Below are 20,767 nucleotides of genomic sequence, written 5' to 3'. Positions count from 1 at the left end.
CAATCTCTTTTATAAAAACTATCTATAGTTAAAAAAAACATTAAATGTACATGACTGTTAAACACAAAATAATAACATCTTCTGTGACTTAACAAAAGAACCGAACATGTAACAATGACTAAAACATGATCCATCTTGTGAAAGTTTCTAAATATTAAGCCATGGTCAAAACTCAAAACTATAAGAGAAGTGGTTACTGGGTAGCACACGTGCCTCTCAGACAAGATGCAAGTGAAAGTGATGAGAAGTGACACACGTGCATGCTTCTTCCTAATGGAGCCACGAAACACACACACACTAGGTAAAAAAAATAAGTGAAATTGAATTAGTCATGTCATATGTAGCATTATTTGCCGCAAAAAAATGAACACAAAAATGTTGTAGCCTGTGTCCCTTCCTACCTTGAGCACACATTGCATGGGAAGGAGAAAGAGGAATGAATTTCCTTAATGGGGGCCCATTTGGGAATGGGAGCCTAGGTGCTTCATTCAAAAGGGTTTTATTTTATTTTTATTTATTTTTTAAAATAATAGGTAGAAATGGACAAGGCATAGTGCTAATCAAAGAGGCTACAACTGTACACACAACACTCACATGGTAGATGCTCCTAGAGAGAGAGAAAGAGACATGTTTTAGAGAGAGAAAGGGTGTGTGTTTCCTTTTGTGTTTGCCATCTGTTACAGTGTGGTAGCATTGTTGGGTTTTCCGGAGCTCTTGTTATTTCTGGTGGGGTTTAGGTCTGAAATGAAGCCAAGCAAGTTTGCAATTCCTGCCTTCTGCGATTTTCAGGAACCCTAATTCTGGTGGGTGCCTCGTTACCGTGAAAAGGGTTTCTGTTTCTGGGTCGTGTTTGTTTGTTGAAAAGATTGTTTTTTTTTGGCGGTGTGAATTGCTTTCTCGAGAATCTGAGATGGGTAGGATTGATTGTGATCTGTGTAAAAAGTGAGTTTTTTTTTTTTTTTTTTTTTTTCTTTTGGCTTTGGATATTGGGTTTTGTCTTCCATTTCTGGACCTGGTGTTTGTTCTGTGCCCCAATGTTGCTTCTCTACTCATGCATGTGGGTTTTATGTGCTTCACTTTGGTTCCGGAATTCAGGGTTTCTCTATCTCTTTCAAGTGATTTGCGCAACTAATGTGTTTGTTGGTTTTTCATTCAAGGGAATGTTAAGTATTTAATGAAAATGAGAGCGTTTATTATATCGAAAACATGAAATTTGATTTTTTTAGAATAATTAAAAGCATAAAAGGTGTATTAAATGTTGCTTTATTTAAATCTAAATTTTGGTGTCTTACCAAATGTTCCTAAAATTTTAGCTTTTGAAGCTTGATGGCAACTGATGGTTTCCTAAACTTTGGAAAAGTATGTTTTCGTGCAAACCATAGACTTCGTAGGATTGCATGTGCGTTTTGATTCATGTCAACCTTTGCATTTGTTCGTGTGCTCTGTGGTGCTTGTTAGGAAGTATTGATAAATTTTGCAAATATTGGCAGAGAATATTGTATAGACCATAGCCCATCATTTCTATGTTGAGCTTTAATTATTTTAGCAAGGGAAACTTGATGAATATTTTGAAGAAGAGTGCAATGAGGCATTTCTAGTTAATAATTTGGAAGAAGAGTACCCACTATAGCACTATTTCTAGATCAGGTAACTGCATTGGAAGAAATGAGACTCTTTCTACGTTGAAAGCATTGTTGCTTGAAAAATAAATTATTTCTAAATTCTGATTCCTTGTCCCGTGGTGAATTGTGGGCAAACAATAGATGTTGTTATTGCTTTGCCTGGTCTTATTAGGGAGTTAGGCAATGCATGCCGATGCTCCAAAAAGAGTAATGGTAGTTCCGTAACTAGAAGATAAACTGGAAGCTACCGTATTCCAAAACTAAAATTTTCCTTATTTAGGTGTTTAAATGCTTTAATTATGTTGGTGGCTTCTTGTTTGTTCATATAGTTTACCCGCACCTTTTTTTGCTTTACATTTTTTTATTAATGATGATAGGATATTCAGATTTTTTGTGAAGAGGGAGAGAGAATCCTTTAATGCATCCTTGTGATGGATGCTCATAGGTGCAAAATTGATTGTGTGACTGATGTCTGATAATCTTTCACCTCATTTACATTTCAATTTTGTGTTTAATGCAACTGTGGCTGAGGGAAAATTATGCCAAAAATTGAATATGATACTTACGTGATTCATTAATATCGTTGTTGAATGATACCTATCTTCCAGTTTTTTTCTTTTGACAATGAATTAAGAAGTTAAAGCTTGTTTTGGATCTTATAATTTTGAATGACAGTTTAATAACATTCTCACTTTCTTATGCAGATTCTAAAGCCTTTACCAGGAGATTTTATTTGTATTAATTGGGGACTGCATAATGAAGTTTGTCAGCCAGTAATTTATGGCTGAAGAAATGGCTTCTTCATAAGTTGGTTTACAATATGGCAAAGTAGCTTTTTGTAATGGTGCCAATATGTAGACCTGCAATAGAAATTGTATGGTGAACCTGCACTTGTCAGTAGAGATGTTGATCAACACTGAAATAGACGATTTATGTGAAGATAACTTTGAAGGGTCTAATGAAGAAAGACAGATTTTTTCAGATGTCTTTTCTGGTAATTTTCAGTCTAGTCAGAAGTGTCTTGTTTCTGGAGCTATCAGCTTTGAACATGAATCCACTAAAAGCACGCTTAAATCATTCTGCTCTAGTAATGAAAACTCAGTTGTATTGCATCCCTCATCTTCAAAATTTACACCCACTGAGGACTTTAATGTAATTCAGCATTCCAAAGAGACTGCTCTGGGGTGTGTGCCAGAGAGTTACATTTGTGAAGACCAGAATGACGAGGATGTGAATGTCAAACGAATGAAATTTTCTCTGCATGAACTTGCTTGTAGTAGGTCTGATTCAGAAAAAAATTTGAGTTCATCACGACTTTCAAAATTAGTTGTTTCTGACGTGTCTCATGCTGCTACAGACTGTGATAGTGAACCAATTGCATTTCATTTAGTTGAATCATCTAAACATGGTGTGATATCAAGTTATCTATTGAATAATGACTTGTTCAATAAAGAAGCTACTAAGGATGAAGTAGATGTTACAAATTTTAACTCAACAATTGCAGATGGAAATGTTGCAAAAGAGGGGTCTATAAGTAAAGCTGTTGCTTCTCCTGTTTCCCAAGAGAGCTTTGCAAACAGGCTTGTAGTTACAAGTCCCTCAACCGCTGTTGTGAAGAAGTCAGGGTCTCCTTTAAATCCTGATGAAATGCCAGAATCTTTTAATGTGGATATCTCAAACTCATTTTCAAAGCTAGAGGAAGAGGACCCTCGTACTATACTGCAGATTCATGTTGTGCAGTTGCTTAGGATGGCAGGATGGTCTATTGAGAAACGTAAACGACCTAGTAGGCGTTACATGGAGTCGGTTTATAGGACACCAGAAGGAAAGCCTGTTCGGGAGTTTACAAAAGCTTGGAGATTATGCGGTCAGCTATTGTCTGTTGAAAAATGCAATTTAAAGTTCAGAGATTATAAGGAATGGACTGATATTAGTCAATTCTGGTCTGATCTATCCAATGCACTGATAAATGTTGAAAAAACAAAGTCCCGGTCAGAAGACCCTGCTGTTATATTGGCTTATCAATGGTGGCTTTTGGATCCTTTTGTGGTAGTTATATTTGTTGATAGAAAGATTGGTGTGCTGAAAAAGGGAGAGGTAGTGAAAGCAAGTTGGAGTTTAGTTTCTAGCAAGTATAAGGTGGCATGTGCTCCCATTGATTCAGGCCCTGGAAATTCAAATCTGGTACCTGCAGGGTCTAAAAGTGTTGATAATCAGAGCTCAGGAAATTATCTGGAAACAAATAAAAATATCGATGGAGATGTGTCAATGGACATGTCAGCGGAAAATAATGCATATGGTGTGAGCCATGACCTGGTTCATTCTCGTGACTCAAGGGGTATGCAACAGTCTGAATGTAGTGAGGAAGAGGGTGTGAAAATCTCAGTAGATTCTGTATTTGGGAAAGGTAACACATATTCTGCTTCTAATGTTATTCCTAAAAAGAAAATGCGGAGGAAGTGCAAAAGGGTATCTGAAATCAAACTGAGTATGTTCTACCATAGTGGCATGATGGGCTCAACTGTTACTGACCTGGTGCAGTTGCCAAATGATGAAGCATGTGGATTGGAGGAGATCCAAGATTATGTAGTTGACAATGCGGGAAAGAAAAGAAACTGCAGAAAGTTGTCATCTGTTAGTGCATTCCAGAGAAATATTAGGAAAACAAACTGCTCCATAACTGGAACAGATAAGTCTAACAGATGCAAGATTAAAGACGATGATTTATTGGTGTCGGCAATATTCAGGAACAAGGACTTCAGCCCAAAGACAATTCGGAGTAATTCTAGAGCTAAATCCTGCAAATCAAGGAGCCAGAGAAAGCTTAAAAGCCAAAAGGGCCGTTGCAGGTTGTTACCAAGGAACCCCTGTAATGGAGGGAAGTACAATAAGGACTGCAATAGGTTTTATTTGGGTACAAGGACAATATTATCCTGGTTGATTGAGAATGGGGTCATATCTTTAAATGATGTGATTCAATACCGAAATCCTAAGGATAATGTTGTCATTAAGGATGGTAGGATCACCAAAGATGGTATTATTTGTACATGTTGTGATAAGGTGCTTACATTATCAGAGTTCAAGTTTCATGCTGGGTTTACTCTGAATCGCCCTTGCTTGAATATTTTCATGGAGTCTGGCGAGCCGTTTACACTGTGCCTCCTTCAAGCTTGGTCAGCTGAATACAAAGCCAGGAAAAGCCAGAATCAAGCAGTGCATGCTGATGATAATGATAAAAATGATGATTCTTGTGGGTTGTGCGGTGAGGGGGGTGAGCTGATATGTTGTGATAACTGTCCGTCTACTTTTCACCTAGCTTGTTTGTCCACTAAGGTCTGTGTGCTCTCAGGTTTATGCTAGTTTCTATCTTTTCTACTGTTGATTTTTTTTTCTTCTTTTCCTCATCATTTCGAATATATATTTTTTAATTTGTTTTGGGAATTCAAACATGCTATTGGTATTAAGTGGTTGTTATAACATGCTCCTCTGCCATTCCTATTTATGTACTGTATTATGCCCTACTTGGAAGAATGATATAATTTTTTATTTTTTTTTGCTTTCATACATCAGGAGATTCCAGATGGCAACTGGTACTGCCCAAACTGCACTTGTAGGATATGTGGAAATTTGGTCATTGATAAAGACACTTCAGATGCGCATGATTCATTACAATGTTCACAGTGTGAACATAAATGTAAGTATGCCCTGTATATTCATGTTGTATTATGACATAACCAATGTTATGGTTTAAATCTCTTTGTAGAGTGTAGATAGACAACTAGTTGAATCATTCCATGTAAACACAATTAATTTGAGTTTGATCTTCTTTGAATAATTGCAATGTTGATTTGTATAATGGCTAAGCAATTTGTTTGTTTGATTATTGTCATTACTACAATTTTTATTTATTATTGTTGCTATTGTTATTATTTTGGAGGTTGGTTTGTGTATATCTAAGTCTCTTTAATTGCCACAATAATGGGAGCTCGTGATCGCAGCTGCCCTTATTATTAATTTATTATGATAAGTAATTACATAACTTGATTATGAATAAAGATTTCTTTGATCTGAAAGTTTGTGCATTTTTTTTCCCTTTCTAAATGCTTCAATGATTCCATCTGACTACTATGACCTTTATATAAATAGATCATGAGAAATGCCTGCAAGATAGAGATAAACAAGAAGGAGCAGTTTCAGACACTTGGTTTTGTGGTCAAAGTTGTCAGGAGGTAATTGTTCTCAAATTTCCAGAGTTCCATTTGAAATGGATTTCTTGAATTTAGCAGAATGTTGGGTAATTGTCTGTTATATTGCATGATAATCTAGGGGCTTGTAATGTGAGTCGGTCATTTTCACGGTCTGTAATTTGAAAATCTTGTTTTAAACTTTTTAATAGTTTGGTGTATATTTCAAAATGTTAGCCAACTTTTGGCACATTAAATGATGGTTATCTGATTAAAAATTTTATTAGGTGGTTAATATAGTTCTAAAAGGTATTTTTTAGACATGTATAAGATTAAAAATTTTAAATGTAGTCTTGATTGTATGATTTGTTAAACAAAATGTGGTATTGTGATCTACTTAAAAATTAAATTCTTCTGTCTAAATATATTTTTAGTTATAATAATTGAGAACAATATAAATCGAAGTTTCCATGTCATTTGTCTATATCCAATGGCAGAACGAATTTGACAGCTTTTTGAGCCATATTTTCCTCTAGCATATCTTTCCTTTTTAGGTCTACTGTGGAATCATTTTTTTTAATTATTTATTTTTTTACCTACTCACCCCATGAGAGAAGTTAAAAATTCTCACTAACATTTAAAAGATGAAACTTTGAGTCAACTATCCCAAAAGCTTGCCAGTTATTGTGGGCAATGAACACTATATTCATTATCATTGTGGGCAATGAACACTATTATTAATACTATAATGTCTTATGATATTCTGACCTAGTACTCCTATATTTAAATTAATAATTAGGTCAAGTACACACTATTAGTACAAGCAAAAGCTCGCTAGCAGTAAAATTACATAAGAATGCTTTTATCCTAGCAGTTTATAGTTTATTTAAGGACCCGAGACTCTGGTTTGTGCAGGTGTACACTGGACTCCAATCTCAGGTGGGGTTAGTTAATCAAGTTGCTGATGGCACCTCATGGATGCTTCTTAGATGCATCCATGATGACCAAAAGGTTCATTCTGCACAGTGGTTTGCCCTAAAGGCAGTATGCAATACAAAATTAGCTGTTGCTCTTACTATAATGGAGGAGTGTTTTGTGTCAATGTTTGATCCAAGAACTGGCATCCACATGATACCTCAAGTTTTATACAACTGGGGGTTAGTGCCTCTTCCCTATGATAAATTTTTGTCCAGTTTTTATGTGCTTCATTATTTGCATGGGTCCAAATAATCTCCTTTCCCGTACTCTTTTTAAAATGCATTTCTCTTTGTTTTTGTTTTTTGTTTTTCCTCTTCTCTGTTTTTATTTTGATTTGAGAAGCTGTATTTCCATGTAATTTCAGGTCTGAGTTTGCTCGACTGAATTTTCAAGGGTTTTACACTGTGGTATTGGAGAAACAGGATGTGCTAATATCTGCAGCATCTATCAGGTAAAACTTAAAATATAGATATTTTCCTCATGGAATTAATGGTAGATTTTTTTTTTTTAAATCCTTTTTCGTCCTTCATGTGCAATGGTTGTATTTTAGCTATTTACTAATATGCAAAGACAATTTTTAAATGTCATTCACTTAAGCTCAAGCTTACCCTTCCAGTTGATTTATAAATGTATTATGTTTTAGTTACATTTATTTTGATTTAATACAAGATGGTATTTCTGCTTTATTGCATTGTTCTCAAGCCTTTACATCTTCACAGGGTGCACGGAACTACAGTAGCAGAGATGCCTCTAATTGCAACTTGTAGTCAGTATCGTCGCCAGGGAATGTGCCGACTCCTTGTGAATGCTATTCAACAGGTATAATTTAGCTTTAGTTTTATGTATTTGTTCAAAAAGTTTAGTAAACTAAAACGGATCAGAAATAGTCACTTTGTTCTTGTTTGAATATTATTCCGTTGTCCATCAAAATAATTATTCTTCGAGAATTGTTATAGATTTGCAGTTAGTGACTTTTCACAATAACATAGTTATGAGTTTGAAATGTTCCCACACTTGCTTCATTTTGCCTTTTTGTGTTTTCTAAATTTATCTGTCATTAGCAGATGTTAATATCTGTCAAGGTGGAAAAGCTTGTTATATCCGCCATTCCAGATTTGGTAGAGACATGGACTAAGGGATTTGGATTCACACTTGTTGATGACATTGAAAGGCAAAGATTGAATAAAATTAATTTGATGGTTTTTCCTGGGACAGTATTACTTGAAAAACCCTTACATGGGAAGGAGAAAATTGAAGGTATTTTTGTTTGGTGTATTTTGTTTGCGTACTATTGTTAAATACCTGCTAAAACTTATTTTCTTTTCAGCTGAAACAGGAGTATGTGATCCAACTCAAGCAACAGATGAATCTATCAAAGCAGGTATCTGTTCTGAAGGAATGAACATAACTGAATCATCACCACAAGATGTTGGAAACATAACTACCAACAAAGTTGACATAAAGTCAGAACAAGAACCTGTGGAGGGTAATAATCAATCAGACTATAAGGCTGGAAGTGAAACCAGTAGAGATGATAATACACAAGCTATTGACACTGCATTAGAAGCCAAAGAATCAACAGAAATAGGTAGCTGTTTTAAAGAAGAGAAGATCACCCAGCTGACAGTGTCAAGTGGCTCAGAGAAATCTATTGAAGAAAACGATGTGCTGGAATTGAGAACAAGTGATTCAGTACAGAAATCTAGTGAGAATTGTTGTGCTAACAAAGATGGTGCTGAACCAGGTATAAGAATTGTTGAGGACAAGAAGATGAAAGTAGGTGAAGGTCAGGAAAATGCTTTGCAGGGTCATTTTTCAAATTTGTCCTGCAAAACATTTTTAGGCAACAATTTTGACACGGATTCCAATATTGAATGCTCAGTGATGTATGATGAAACAACCTTTTTTGGAACATTTGCAAAGTCTGCAAGCTGAATCAAAGTTGAAAGAAAGTAGATGTTTAGACTTTAGAGAGATGTGTGATGCTCATAACAAACTTGTAGGGTATCTTAGGAAACTAACTGCTAAATATGGAAACAAAAAGTGGGCTCAAGACAACCAGTTAGGTAAGTTAAAATTGTGACACTATGTAACTAGGGACCAGTGTATAGCATATGAGATGAAGGCAAACAAAATGATTATGGCCTTGCCTTAGTTGGTGGTAAGGAAGATGAGATGTCAAAGGAGGTTTTGCTACAACATAAGCATCGTTGGGATGCTCAAATCACTTTATTTGTGCACCTACCCATTATTCCTTGTGATTGATGAAGAGGATGAATAGCAAAGAAAAATAAAAGAACAGAAGAAAAAGGAAAAAGAACTAAATGAATTTGTTGGGATGCTCAAATCACTTTATTTGTGCACCTACCCATTATTCCTTGTGATTGATGAAGAGGATGAATAGCAAAGAAAAATAAAAGAACAGAAGAAAAAGGAAAAAGAACTAAATGAATTTTAAATGATTGGTTATGTCGTTGATAACTTATTTGAAACTTGTTTAGTACCCAAGAAAATTGTTTAGTACCTAAGAAAATTTATAAACATCGAACAAAGTTCCAACTTCTAGGTTGCTGGCAAAGACCAACTTAGTAATTACCAATAACTAATAGTAATCACTATTGTCAACTAATATCATTGTTTATTTTATGATTTAGATTTACTATTGTTGATTGCTATTCTAACGATGATTGTTTTTAATTTTCCTTTTCATTGAGACAGTCAAACTAGAATATCTTTTCACATCTAATTGAATATTTTTTCTTCAGAAAATAGGTTAGCCGTGCCGGATCAAACAATTTACACTATTATTTAATCACAAGTAATTATATATAATATGATAAGTTTGTTGGCTTTTATAATTTAAAATAATTTTTAATTAGATAACTATAAGTAAATTTACATATGGCTATTTTACATAAATTATATGTAAGTATCATTATTAAAAGAATTATACTTTATCTTTTGTACAATAACCACGTTTAACTTTTTTTTTTCTTTCTTTTATTACTTCAAAAAATTTATATAACAAGTTCTTAAAAAAATTATGATGTAAAGGTAATTTGCATAGAAGAAAAAACATCAAATTTCACTTATAATAATGCATTTGAAAATACCTTCATTGAGGGATTAAGGGATTAAACTAAGATATTTGAAGTTTCACTAAATTTGAGACATAAAATAGTAAGTGAAATAAGAAACAAAGAGGGAACTTCTTATCTAGTTCTTTTGGATGGCTGATTCTACTATGCATAAGATTGTTGTACAGTCTTGATCACTATATAGTCTAAGGGTCTGTATAAACCAAGAACATTGTTTGGTCAAAGATAATTTCCTTATTACCATCTATTGTTCTTCGAATCATGTCATAAACGATTTCTACCATTCGTTTTACCTTTGTTCACTGAACTCGGTTCCTCAACTCTGTTTCTCTTGCGTAGTATATACCTCAAATAAGGTTACTATAATTTACTTAGATAGATTTACCTTACCAAAATCTGAATTGTTAATTATTAATTTGTTCTTATCATTCTTTATTTTTCATTTAAATTAAACAAGTGTATTGGGTATAATGAGATGGAAATGGTTGTTTGCAAATAATGAGAAAGAAGTATAACTAACAGTAACTGCCAATAACAGATGGTTGTTTGCTAAGCATAAACCACAGCATCCCTTTCTTTGTCTTTCACTCTTTGATTTGATGAGATGAGATGAGGCAAAGGTGCATTCCCTCAGCCCCGGAGCTTGTTCCAATTCCGGGCCTCCCTTCCTGAAGCCATGCCTTCGTCATACCCTCGCTCTCCACCTCGCACACCCTCCTTCCTTATCCTCTCATGCCTCTTCCTCTCTCTCATCGCTTTCTTCGCTTTTCTCAGACCCCTCCCACACCCTCTCTGCCCCAACCGCACCCCCACATCGGTTCGAGTCCTCTGGGACCACCGCCCCTCCGCCCACCGCAACCCTCACGCCCTTAACAGACACAAAGTTATGGCCTTTGTTGGTATTCAAACCGGCTTCGGGTCCCTCGCTAGGCGCCAATCTCTCAGGAACACTTGGTTTCCTTCCGATCCGCATGCACTCCAAGGGTATTTAATTATTTCTTTGTTTATCATCTTTCGCATGTGTTTATAGATGTTGAAGAAAGGAAATGATTTAATTATGAACTTTAATGAAAGTTCCATTCTCAGTTACACTTGAATATCAACACAATTGTGTGATTTTATTGTGCAACTGTTATCACTGATCTGCATTTGGAAAATGAGATTGCTCGGGAGTTTTTGATGAGCATACACTAGATACATCCCCATTTTGAGGAGATAGAAAGATAAGAAAAACAAAAGAGAGAGAACGTGACACGTGTGTTAGGGAAGGGAAATAGAGATCGGAATTAAATGAATTAGAAATGAGATGCAGGAGTGTCATGTGGATGTGGTCGCTGTCATGTCTTCATGAGTTTTGTTACATGGAATTTTTTTAGTCATGAATGGTGCTTGCTAGGTTCTTCTCTGTATTTTTGTGGCCTAGTTTGAATTTGAGGGTATTATATTTACTCATTATGATATCCCCAATTTGTTTTGTTGCTTGCAGCTTGGAAGAAGCCACTGGGTTGGCTTTTAGGTTTGTGATCGGGAGAACGAGTCATAGATCAAAGATGTCCGCACTTCAGAAGGAAGTGGCACAATATGATGATTTCATTCAACTGGATATCGAAGAGGAGTACAGTAAGCTCCCATACAAAACGTGTGTGCTGTGAGAGTGAGGATTACTAAACTGCTAAATTTTATGTCTTTAGTTTGTTGCTAAGCTAAATTTTGTCATTTATTACAGGTTGGCTTTCTTCAAAGCTGCTTATGCACTTTTTGAAGCTGACTTTTATGTCAAAGCTGATGATGACATATATTTAAGGCCAGGTGCCATATCTTTCAGGGCCTAACTTGGTTAAATAGGGTGATGAACTTTGTTTATGAGATTATGATTACCCCTGTAAATAAAATTTATTCAATCGTATTCATTTTTAATGTCAGACCGTCTTTCATTACTGCTGGCAAAAGAGAGATCTCACCCTCAGACTTACTTAGGATGCATGAAAAAGGGCCCTGTTTTCACTGATCCCAAACTCAAATGGTTAGTTCTGTTTAGATTAAGTATATTTTATCTCAAAGTTTTAATTTTTTCCTGCCTTTGTTCAATTTTTCTCTACTCTACAGTTTCACCATATCTCTTTTTTGTTGAGGATAAGTGATTCCATTATTAAAGTGCTTCTATCATGGCATGGGTTGAATATTAGAACTTACCAGTTGCCATCTCGGCTTGATGTTATTTTCTAGAAAAAGAAATGTAGATTACTAAGATTATTCATGCGATTTACAAATCAATAGTTACTAGCTCGAGAGACCAAATGTCTGTCAATAAATTTTGCAAGCAGAAGTACATTTTAATTATATGCATCGTCCTGAATTTTTTTTAAAACTAAACTACTTTGAAAGATCAAATTCCTACCAGTTCTGTATGTAGATTTCTTTCTTTCTTTTTTGTTGTGGGAACAGACTGTTGTTAGAAGCAGTGTTGGGCTCAAGAGTTTGGATACTGAAATAAAATATAATTTCTACTAAATATGCTGCTACAGTCTAGAATTGTGATTGTGAGTACAATGAACACACCAACACACAGGGTTTCTCCCCTAACATGTAGTTTTCTTCCTTGGAACATAGCAGAAACAACCTACTATATAATGAGCATATTTACTCTACACTCGTATTTTTACACAAATAACTGCCAACACAAGTAGATAACTGTCTTGCAACAAATAAGACCACTCAAATAACTGCTACGCCAAATACCATAACTGTCCTATAACATTCAGAAATAACTAATCAGGCCTTACTACACTGGGTCGGCCTTTTATTCCTGCTAAATGTACCCCTTTAGTGGCTTTCACTCTAAAATGAGTGTATTACTGTATCGGAGAATGAGACCATAGATTTAAAATTTGCAGAAGTGTGTACATTCTAAAATTGAGGATCAGTGATTTAAACTGTGGTTGAATTAAAATAAATATATTCTGCTAAGATCTAATCAAAATAGGATATTAAATTATGTGAACTTTGGATGATGTACATCAGTAAATTGATTTTTAAGGTTCTAATAAATATAAATACATGTACTAACAAAAAGTATGAAAACTGTAAAAAAGATGTCATTCGTTTATGGCAGTGCCACGTATAGTGAGATGTAAAATTATCATCATTTCACCAAGGACTGGATTAAGTAATTTTAGGCCTCTGATATTAGATTTTTAGGGCATTTTTGGTCAAGGAGAAAAGAGGAAAAGGGTAGAAAATGTTATGTAATGTGATATCTAGCCTCATCACTTCTTTGTCTTTTGGAGTAATTGTACTGATAAATCTTGTAGGTATGAGCCACTTTCTAATTTGCTTGGAAAGGAATATTTTCTTCATGCTTATGGTCCTATATACGCTCTTTCTGCTGATGTTGTATCGAGCTTAGTAGCACTTAAGAATAACAGGCAAGTTTTCCTTTCTCCTCGACTTTATTATCCTTTAGTATTGTGTTTATTCAATTATGCCATTTAGTCCTTAGGTTCATAGTTTACACTTGTAAGAGGGCAGAAATTTTCATGTCATGCAGTCCTGAGGTTCATTTGTAAAGAGTGTTCAACTACATATTTTTACCGAATTCATTTCTTTAGATCATGAATTCTTTATCATCATGGAATGGTTTCTTTATCTAGTGGTCATCAAGTAGTGGAATTTTTTTCTTATAGTTTTCAAATGAATCATTTGATTTCTTAGATGAGTTTAGTAGTTTCTTGCTGTCTTTTGCTCCATTCAACTCTTACATATCTTATAATATTGATATTATATTTTAGACCTTAAAGATTTTTTCTAGAGTTTTAAAATTTGTTTCATTATTTTCTCGTCAGTCTCACAAAAATGATGATATGGACCTAGTTCATATTTTTTTTTTTATCACAGTTTCCGGATGTTCAGCAATGAGGATGTTACAATTGGAGCTTGGATGCTTGCAATGAATGTCAACTATGAGAATAACCATGAACTTTGTGCTAAACAGTGTACGTCCACATCAATTGCTGTGTGGGATATTCCAAAATGTTCAGGTTGGTATTTCTCCTTGGTTCAGAAGTTTGCACGGTGACTTTCCCTTGGATATTCTGAAAATTGCATTAAATTCACGCAGTTCGGCTCCCAAAATAAAATTGTGTAATTTGGACTACCTCATGGGGGATTTTTTTATTTGGTGAATATGGATAATTTTTGTTTGAAGCTTCTCAATGTATATTTCTTTCCCTTGATAATCCTAATGAATCTTACATACAAAAACGCTTCTCAATTTTTGAAGATTCATTTAAAAAGCTCCCAAAAAAGTTCATGTAGTGAATTTTTTTTCTTACAATTTTCAAATTAATCTATTTAAAATGCACCTATATTATTCAATTATAGATATCATGTACAGTAAGATTGTTGACTTTTGTAATAATTTCTTCAAAACATATATTTTGGATGATTTCTAATTAATTGACAATATAATAACAACTATTTTGCTAACTGTATCAAAGTCAAATTTCATAAATAACATGTAGTGCAATTGAAAGCAAAATATTTTTCCTAATGCTTCCGATATTGTTTACCTACAGGTCTCTGTAATCCAGAAAAGAGAATGTTGGAACTCCATCAAATGGAAAGTTGTACTCAGAGTCCAACTGTGGAATCTGATGAATAGTATTTGTCTGTATATTTATGAAGCGAAGTAAGCTATGAAGGTGAATTGCCATCAGCAGCTACCACCATTGCAATTCTTTTCCAGCCATTCATCTTTCTCTTTCTGATTCATATTTCTTCATGTCTGAAGAATCTTTCATGTATTTTCTTTTATTTTGCTTTTTCTTTTTTCAGTCAAGTTTTCCCTTATATTCTCTTCCTTTTTTCTTCATACTTTTGCGAGGAAGGCTTTGTAGTTTGTATGAGAGCACAAGAAAATAGATAGACTTTACGGATGATGATAACATTTAGCACCACTAGTTTCCCAATTTTAAACTCATTCTTTTTAAGATTATATGCAGCAGTAAATTGTGTCATTATTTTGAAGAAATGGATGGAGTACTAGCCTTTAGTATGACCTTGTGTGAGCTATAACTAATAAGTGATTGGTAGTGATATAAGTTCAGATTTTTGTTAAGTATCTTGATATAAACTACATGTGTACGGAGGAAACCTTCTTGAGAGAGTCAATCCACTTATCAATTATGAGTACCAAAAAATTCTTGGAGAAGATTAAAAATCATGATGACTGATTGAGATACTTCTTTGCAATCATATATGCGTTGAAGAAAAAAAACGTAAGCTTTGTGTGTGTTTGGAAGGAAACAATATAATTGAAAAACATTTTTACGATTTGTAAGGGGAGGAAATTGTGGCCCTACAAGTACTATGAGGTTTTGATAATAATTAGCAACCATCGTTTAAGGTCTATAATTTCTTTTATTTTATTTTAATTCTTTTTGGTGGATGTAATAATGAATTTATTTTTACTGTATACAAATTATTTTTGCTTCCCCTTTGGTCCAAAGGATCATTTCAACAAAGATACTATCTTAACAAGTTTTTTTTAGTTTTTTTAGTTTTATAAATTCTCTCTTTTAATTTTTATAGTTAAAAATATCTTATTTTAGTCTTTTACATTTTTTTTCTTTAGTTTCTGTCATCTATTTATATAGAGACTAAAAGAAAAAATTATGTGATTAAAGAGACTAAAATAAAAAAAATGGTATGCATAAAAATTAAAATAAAAAATTGTTAATTATAAGAATTAAAAGATAAAGTTTTTAAAATTATATGAACTAAAAAGATAATTAAACCCTTAGCAAATATCTAAAATTGAGATTACATAATTAAATCCAGAATAATAATAAACATAACAATGATTATAATGATAATCTCAATCTTGATATAATCTTAAGACAAAATAATTTATTATACTTATACGTATTTTAATTCATTAACAATTTACCATTCATAAGTTTATATTTGGTAATATTAATGAAAAAAATTGATATTGATGGCATCATAAATTGATTGACAAGAGTTTATATATAAAAAAATTCTATCATTAAATCTCAAAAGTGGGGAAAGTTGAAAATTAAGTCATCTATGGCATCATCAATGTGATTTATCTTATATACATCAAGTCTTGTTGTGCATGCATAGTTTTGTCTCTAAAGTATATGAAGAATCTAAATTGGATTCTTAGTCGTGATTTTATTCCAATTCTTAATGTCGTGAAATATTACAAACAAATGTGATTGATGTGATTATAATTACAGTAGTAGAGACTCTAAAAATCTTAACATTATGATCAAAATTGTAGTATAATTTTTTTAAGAAAAATTTTAGAATACATATAAATAACAAATATTTGATTGAAATATTATAAAATATGAATTATTTTAAGTAGTAATTATATACAATGTTCCATGATATTTATGAAAGAATATCCATTTTTCCATTTAGAAAATCAACCTTCGTATTTTTCCTATTAACCCAACTTGTCAATTATGAAAAAGATATTATCTGTACCATTGTATAAAACCAATAACACTTTCTATTACTATCTTTAATTTCAATTTTTCTAGACATTCCTTTTTTTATTTATAAGAAATTTAAATTTCCCCGTAATGCATAATAGTGGACATGCCGGAGTGGTTATCGGGCATGACTAGAAATCATGTGGGCTCTGCCCGCGCAGGTTCGAATCCTGCTGTTCACGTCTTTTTGTTTGTTCGATTTAGCCTATTTTTTCTTTGTTTTTTCAATTTAAATGTATTGCTGATCCATTTTATTAACATTTATAAATTTAGATGTGATTTAAATTAACTTCAATTATAAAAATTTGTAAAATGAAATTAGAACTAATTTATTTAAACATATAATTTGGTATGCTGAAAAGTCTCATATTATCTAGAGTTAGAGACAAATAATAATTAATAAATCATTGAAATATTATTTTAAAATAATATTGTAATACATTACCAAACATCACAGTAGAATATATATATTATGTGATAATCCTAATGATATCAATAGATTTAGGTTGAGACATTGATGTTAGAAGGAGGATTTAGCTAAACTTATCCCTTAGTTTTTTTATAAATAGTTTATTTTAGTACACCTTAAAGTCTCACATCATTTAGAATGAGGGTCTAAGTTATTGTTATCTCTTAGCATGATTTGGACTTTAAATTTAATTATATATCCAAACCTTCACATAAGATAAATGTAAATTCTTTATAAATGTCTTTTTAATTTGGAGGCTTTCTCTCCTTTATAACATGGTATTATTCCCTCACCTTAAAAATGTGAACAATTTCAATGGGAACAACTCACATGAGTTACTTGGTACATTTAAAGGTATGATTAGTAGTTCCCACTATGCCATGTTATCACTAAGTAATTCATACTCAATTATGCTCAAATAAAAGAAATTATAAGAAACTTCAAGAAAATCATAATTTTATATGTTTTTATTTTGATTTGAGTATGTAACAATTGCTTAATTGTTCTAATTGGGTCCAAGATATTTGATTATTTGCTGAAAGAATTGAAAATTATTTTAAGTAATTTGCATCATCGTGTCAAAATAGAGAATTGCTTCAAGTAACTAAAATTTCATTAAAATACCCCCATGAGTATCTCTCATTTGAGATCCTCTAATGATTTCGTGAAAGTAAAAAAGTAACAATAATCAATAAATATTCTTTAACTATTAATTATAATATTTAATGTCTTTCTCACTTTTGGTCTTTAAAAGTGTTTTTAAAATGTTTTCACACAATTGACAATTCAATTTTTTTAATCTAAAATATATTAAGTTTGGAAAATTATCATTAAAACAAGTATTTTTTTTATAAATAAAATAGAAACAATCAAAAGATGTATCTTCATTTTGTTATTTTGTTTTGTTGTCTTAGGTCAAGCATGTAAGCCATATGAAGTGATGTTGCATATGGCGAAATACGATTCCTATTCTCTTAGATTTTGAATATAAACAAAAGAAAAAAAGCTCATCTTTGCTAACTTTAAATATTCTCAATCAATCGATCGAGAAACCCTCCAAATAATTTTTGTTAGGAACTTCTATGTTGATTGGTTTGTCCATATTCGTAAAGGCAAGAAATAGTAAAAGAAATATTGATGAATGAATATTATTAACGGAATGAATGGTATACCTTTTTTAAGCATTTTATATCTTCAATCAATAGTTGAAAACTAATTTCTTTTAAAACGTAAAGATTACTAAAATAAATTTTGCTTAATTTTCTTCGTACTATCAAATAATCAAAGTAAGATTATTAACTATATTAGATCTTATTAGTTAACAATGGGTATACTACCTAAAGCAAAGAAATTGGACCCATGAAATGTTAGTGTGTGTTTAGTGGAGGAGACTAATTTTTCATATTTTTTCCCAATAAAAAGGGGGTGCCACCTTTCGTTGAAGTAATGTGAGGAGTAATGTTGTTCACATAATTGTTTATGTAAAATTAAAAGGCTATGTTTATCTGATTTGACATGAAAAAGTAATAATTGAGGCATGGCTTCCTCAGAATGAATAATTTTTATCTGTACGATTTATTTTTGACAATTATGCATAAATTACTGACATGATTGTATAGTTGCATTGGTATCTGGCTTAAGAAAAAAAAAAAAAAAAGATAAAATTATTTGAATCAATAAGAAGGGAAAATTGCAAGAAAAACATAACACTAGAAGAGTTAATGATAACTCAAACAACAAATTAGGACTAAGGAAAGGAAATGTTTGGTAAACTTATCTGTAAATATTTATACAAAAAAAATAATTTTTGGAGAAATTAATATGAATTATTTTTTACAAATTAACTTATGGGAAACTAATTTTAATTTTTAGAGAAGCTTAATTTTTTCTTTTTATTTTCTTGTATTAAATTTATTCAATCATCCCTAATTAAGTTCATAATTTAGCTTTCTTGATTTGGAAAAGAACTTCACCAAACTAAAGAAAGAAAAAAAAGTAGTGTTATTGTGTCCAAAATAAAATTTCACACTAAACAATGACAGTGATAGTGGCATCTTTGATCCCCTTAAAACAATAAAACTGTGGACATGTTCAGTGATTTTTTATACCTTTGAAATTTGGGGAAGAGGAAAATGATAGAGCATAATTATGTTAATCATTACATCATCTGTGATTATAGTGTTAATTGTCTTTCATATATAGTGGTTTGAGTGGCCTCATGCTTTAGACAGCACTATAGAAATGGGATTTGTCACATAGAAGGAACAATCATTATGCCATATATTAGGTTTGAAAATAAGCTAGGTTTCGAAATCAATAATTTGATACCATCATGTTCTTAACTATACTTGAGAACAATTATGTAGTATTTTTTTTTATTTTAATTTTCATAGTTACCTGATGTTGGAACTTGACTGGTATTAGAGGACTCAACACCCCTATGCTTTCAGATTTATTTTCTGAGTTGATACTAATTAGTTTATAGTAAAAGGTATTTTATTTTAATTTTATAAATTTAGTGTTGTATTTGTAATAATAAAACTTGTTCAATTATGTTGTTTAATGAAGTGTGTATTTAAAATTACGTCACGTCAATTTAAACTTACATTTAAGACTAACGTAAGTAAATAATGTCATTTCAAAAATGCATGAATGTAAATTAAAATGTTGGTTTGTTTCAAGATAGAAACAAAAATAACAATATATGGGTCGATAGTTATATAGTCGAAATTAATTTCTATTTATTTTAAATTTTACAATTTGCTTTCCTAATTTATGTGTGCATTTATTTATGATATATATACATGATGTGGAAAATGATGAAGGGAATTTATTTATGATATATAGATGATGTACAAAATGATGAAGGGAAGTACCAGGTACAAAACCCACTGACCTAGCATGTTGCAATTGTCGGTAACCAATGAGAAGAAATTACTATTCAATTTGGATCAAATAATTTTGCCATAACGTATTAATATTATACTCATCCACCCACAATCTTTTTAAATGTTTTTTCGTATATATATAGATACACAATAGCTGAATTTCTTAGCTAGAAATATGAAAAATAAAGTAAAAGAAAAAAAATAACAACTTATTTGGATGCGACATTATTATTATTATTATTATTATTATTATTATTATTATTCTGGCAAGAGACCTGAGTTTTATATAATAATTTAAACTTGGGGTGGAACTTTTCTTTTGAGACAAACCTAGTAATTATTCATTCAGTATTACTAGATTCAATTTGATCAATAAAAAAATATATTTTATGGAAAATTAATTTTTAATTATTAATTTTCAGACACTGGATAAATTATGTCTATTAAAAAAATAAAAATTATACAACCGAACTATAAGTAAAGAAAATGACATTAGTCCATTACAAGTTGTTTACATTCAAACTAAAGTAACATTTAGAATAATAATAGTCTTCTGAGGAATCAAAAGTTGTTGCAAAAATCACACATCACATTAATAGGATTCAATCAAATCAGCAAACGGGAGAGAATCTTGAACCCACTTTAAATGTAGATGAAATTTGTGCTTTCAAAGTGCTAGGTGGAATAATTCCAGTCACAAGAAGTCCTTTTCCATTTATTTATTTCTTCTTTCTGATATTTGCTGCATTCACCAGTACTATGATAATTTCTCTTCATTCCTAACGGGCATCACGTGCCATTGCAGTTCCTCAACTCTATCCCAATTCCACATAACAAGGATCAAACATAGCTGTGTCCTGACACATTATTGATATGCCACTTTTCACTCCATATCATTTATTTTATGCTAAAGTTAACCCCAAATTAATGTACAAAATCGCATCTCTATGAACACAATATCACCAACTTAGATCCAAAGCATGTAAAAAACATATAGTTGAGGATAA

General features: G+C 32.0%; 2 protein-coding genes and 1 non-coding gene across 4 annotated transcripts; all 3 read left to right on the top strand.

Moving 5' to 3' along the window:
- Positions 1–406: 406 nt before the first annotated feature.
- ROS4 (Acyl-CoA N-acyltransferase with RING/FYVE/PHD-type zinc finger protein) lies at positions 407–8,754 on the top strand. Of its 2 annotated transcripts, none has more exons than XM_020375755.3 (9): positions 407–803; positions 2,327–4,955; positions 5,193–5,316; positions 5,769–5,851; positions 6,722–6,963; positions 7,149–7,235; positions 7,504–7,603; positions 7,849–8,041; positions 8,112–8,754. In XM_020375755.3, the coding sequence occupies exons 2-9, from the start codon at positions 2,499–2,501 to the stop codon at positions 8,717–8,719; spliced, it is 3,894 nt and encodes a 1,297-aa protein (XP_020231344.1). In that variant the 5' UTR covers positions 407–803; positions 2,327–2,498; the 3' UTR covers positions 8,720–8,754. The 2 variants fall into 2 exon arrangements, with proteins under 2 accessions (XP_020231344.1, XP_020231345.1); XM_020375756.3 differs by having other exon boundaries at positions 803–942.
- A 1,110-nt stretch (positions 8,755–9,864) lies between these two features.
- On the top strand, positions 9,865–14,936 carry LOC109811938 (putative beta-1,3-galactosyltransferase 14). Its single transcript, XM_020375785.3, has 7 exons — positions 9,865–10,866; positions 11,369–11,521; positions 11,609–11,691; positions 11,806–11,905; positions 13,194–13,307; positions 13,777–13,919; positions 14,457–14,936. The coding sequence occupies exons 1-7, from the start codon at positions 10,559–10,561 to the stop codon at positions 14,540–14,542; spliced, it is 987 nt and encodes a 328-aa protein (XP_020231374.1). The 5' UTR covers positions 9,865–10,558; the 3' UTR covers positions 14,543–14,936.
- A 1,567-nt stretch (positions 14,937–16,503) lies between these two features.
- Positions 16,504–16,585, top strand: TRNAS-AGA (transfer RNA serine (anticodon AGA)). Its single transcript has one exon. It is a non-coding gene; the product is annotated as a tRNA-Ser (tRNA).
- The last annotated feature ends 4,182 nt before the right edge of the window (positions 16,586–20,767 follow it).

Source organism: Cajanus cajan, chromosome 10 (genome assembly GCF_000230855.2).
Source record: "Cajanus cajan strain Asha chromosome 10, NIPB_CcT2T_4, whole genome shotgun sequence".
Classification (NCBI taxonomy): Eukaryota; Viridiplantae; Streptophyta; class Magnoliopsida; order Fabales; family Fabaceae; genus Cajanus; species Cajanus cajan.
The sequence above is the reverse complement of the archived record's forward strand: the minus strand, read 5'-3'. Positions and strand labels throughout refer to the sequence as shown.

Bases quoted from the DNA above. Each gene is read 5' to 3' on its own strand.
- ROS4 (XM_020375755.3), top strand. From the start codon at position 2,499: ATGGTGAACCTGCACTTGTCAGTAGAGATGTTGATCAACACTGAAATA. The intron at 4,956-5,192 runs GTCTGTGTGCTC...TTCATACATCAG, and splicing joins TAGCTTGTTTGTCCACTAAG to GAGATTCCAGATGGCAACTG. The intron at 5,317-5,768 runs GTAAGTATGCCC...TTATATAAATAG, and splicing joins TTCACAGTGTGAACATAAAT to ATCATGAGAAATGCCTGCAA.
- LOC109811938 (XM_020375785.3), top strand. From the start codon at position 10,559: ATGCCTTCGTCATACCCTCGCTCTCCACCTCGCACACCCTCCTTCCTT. The intron at 11,692-11,805 runs GTGCCATATCTT...TTTTAATGTCAG, and splicing joins TGACATATATTTAAGGCCAG to ACCGTCTTTCATTACTGCTG. The intron at 13,308-13,776 runs GCAAGTTTTCCT...TTTTTATCACAG, and splicing joins GTAGCACTTAAGAATAACAG to TTTCCGGATGTTCAGCAATG.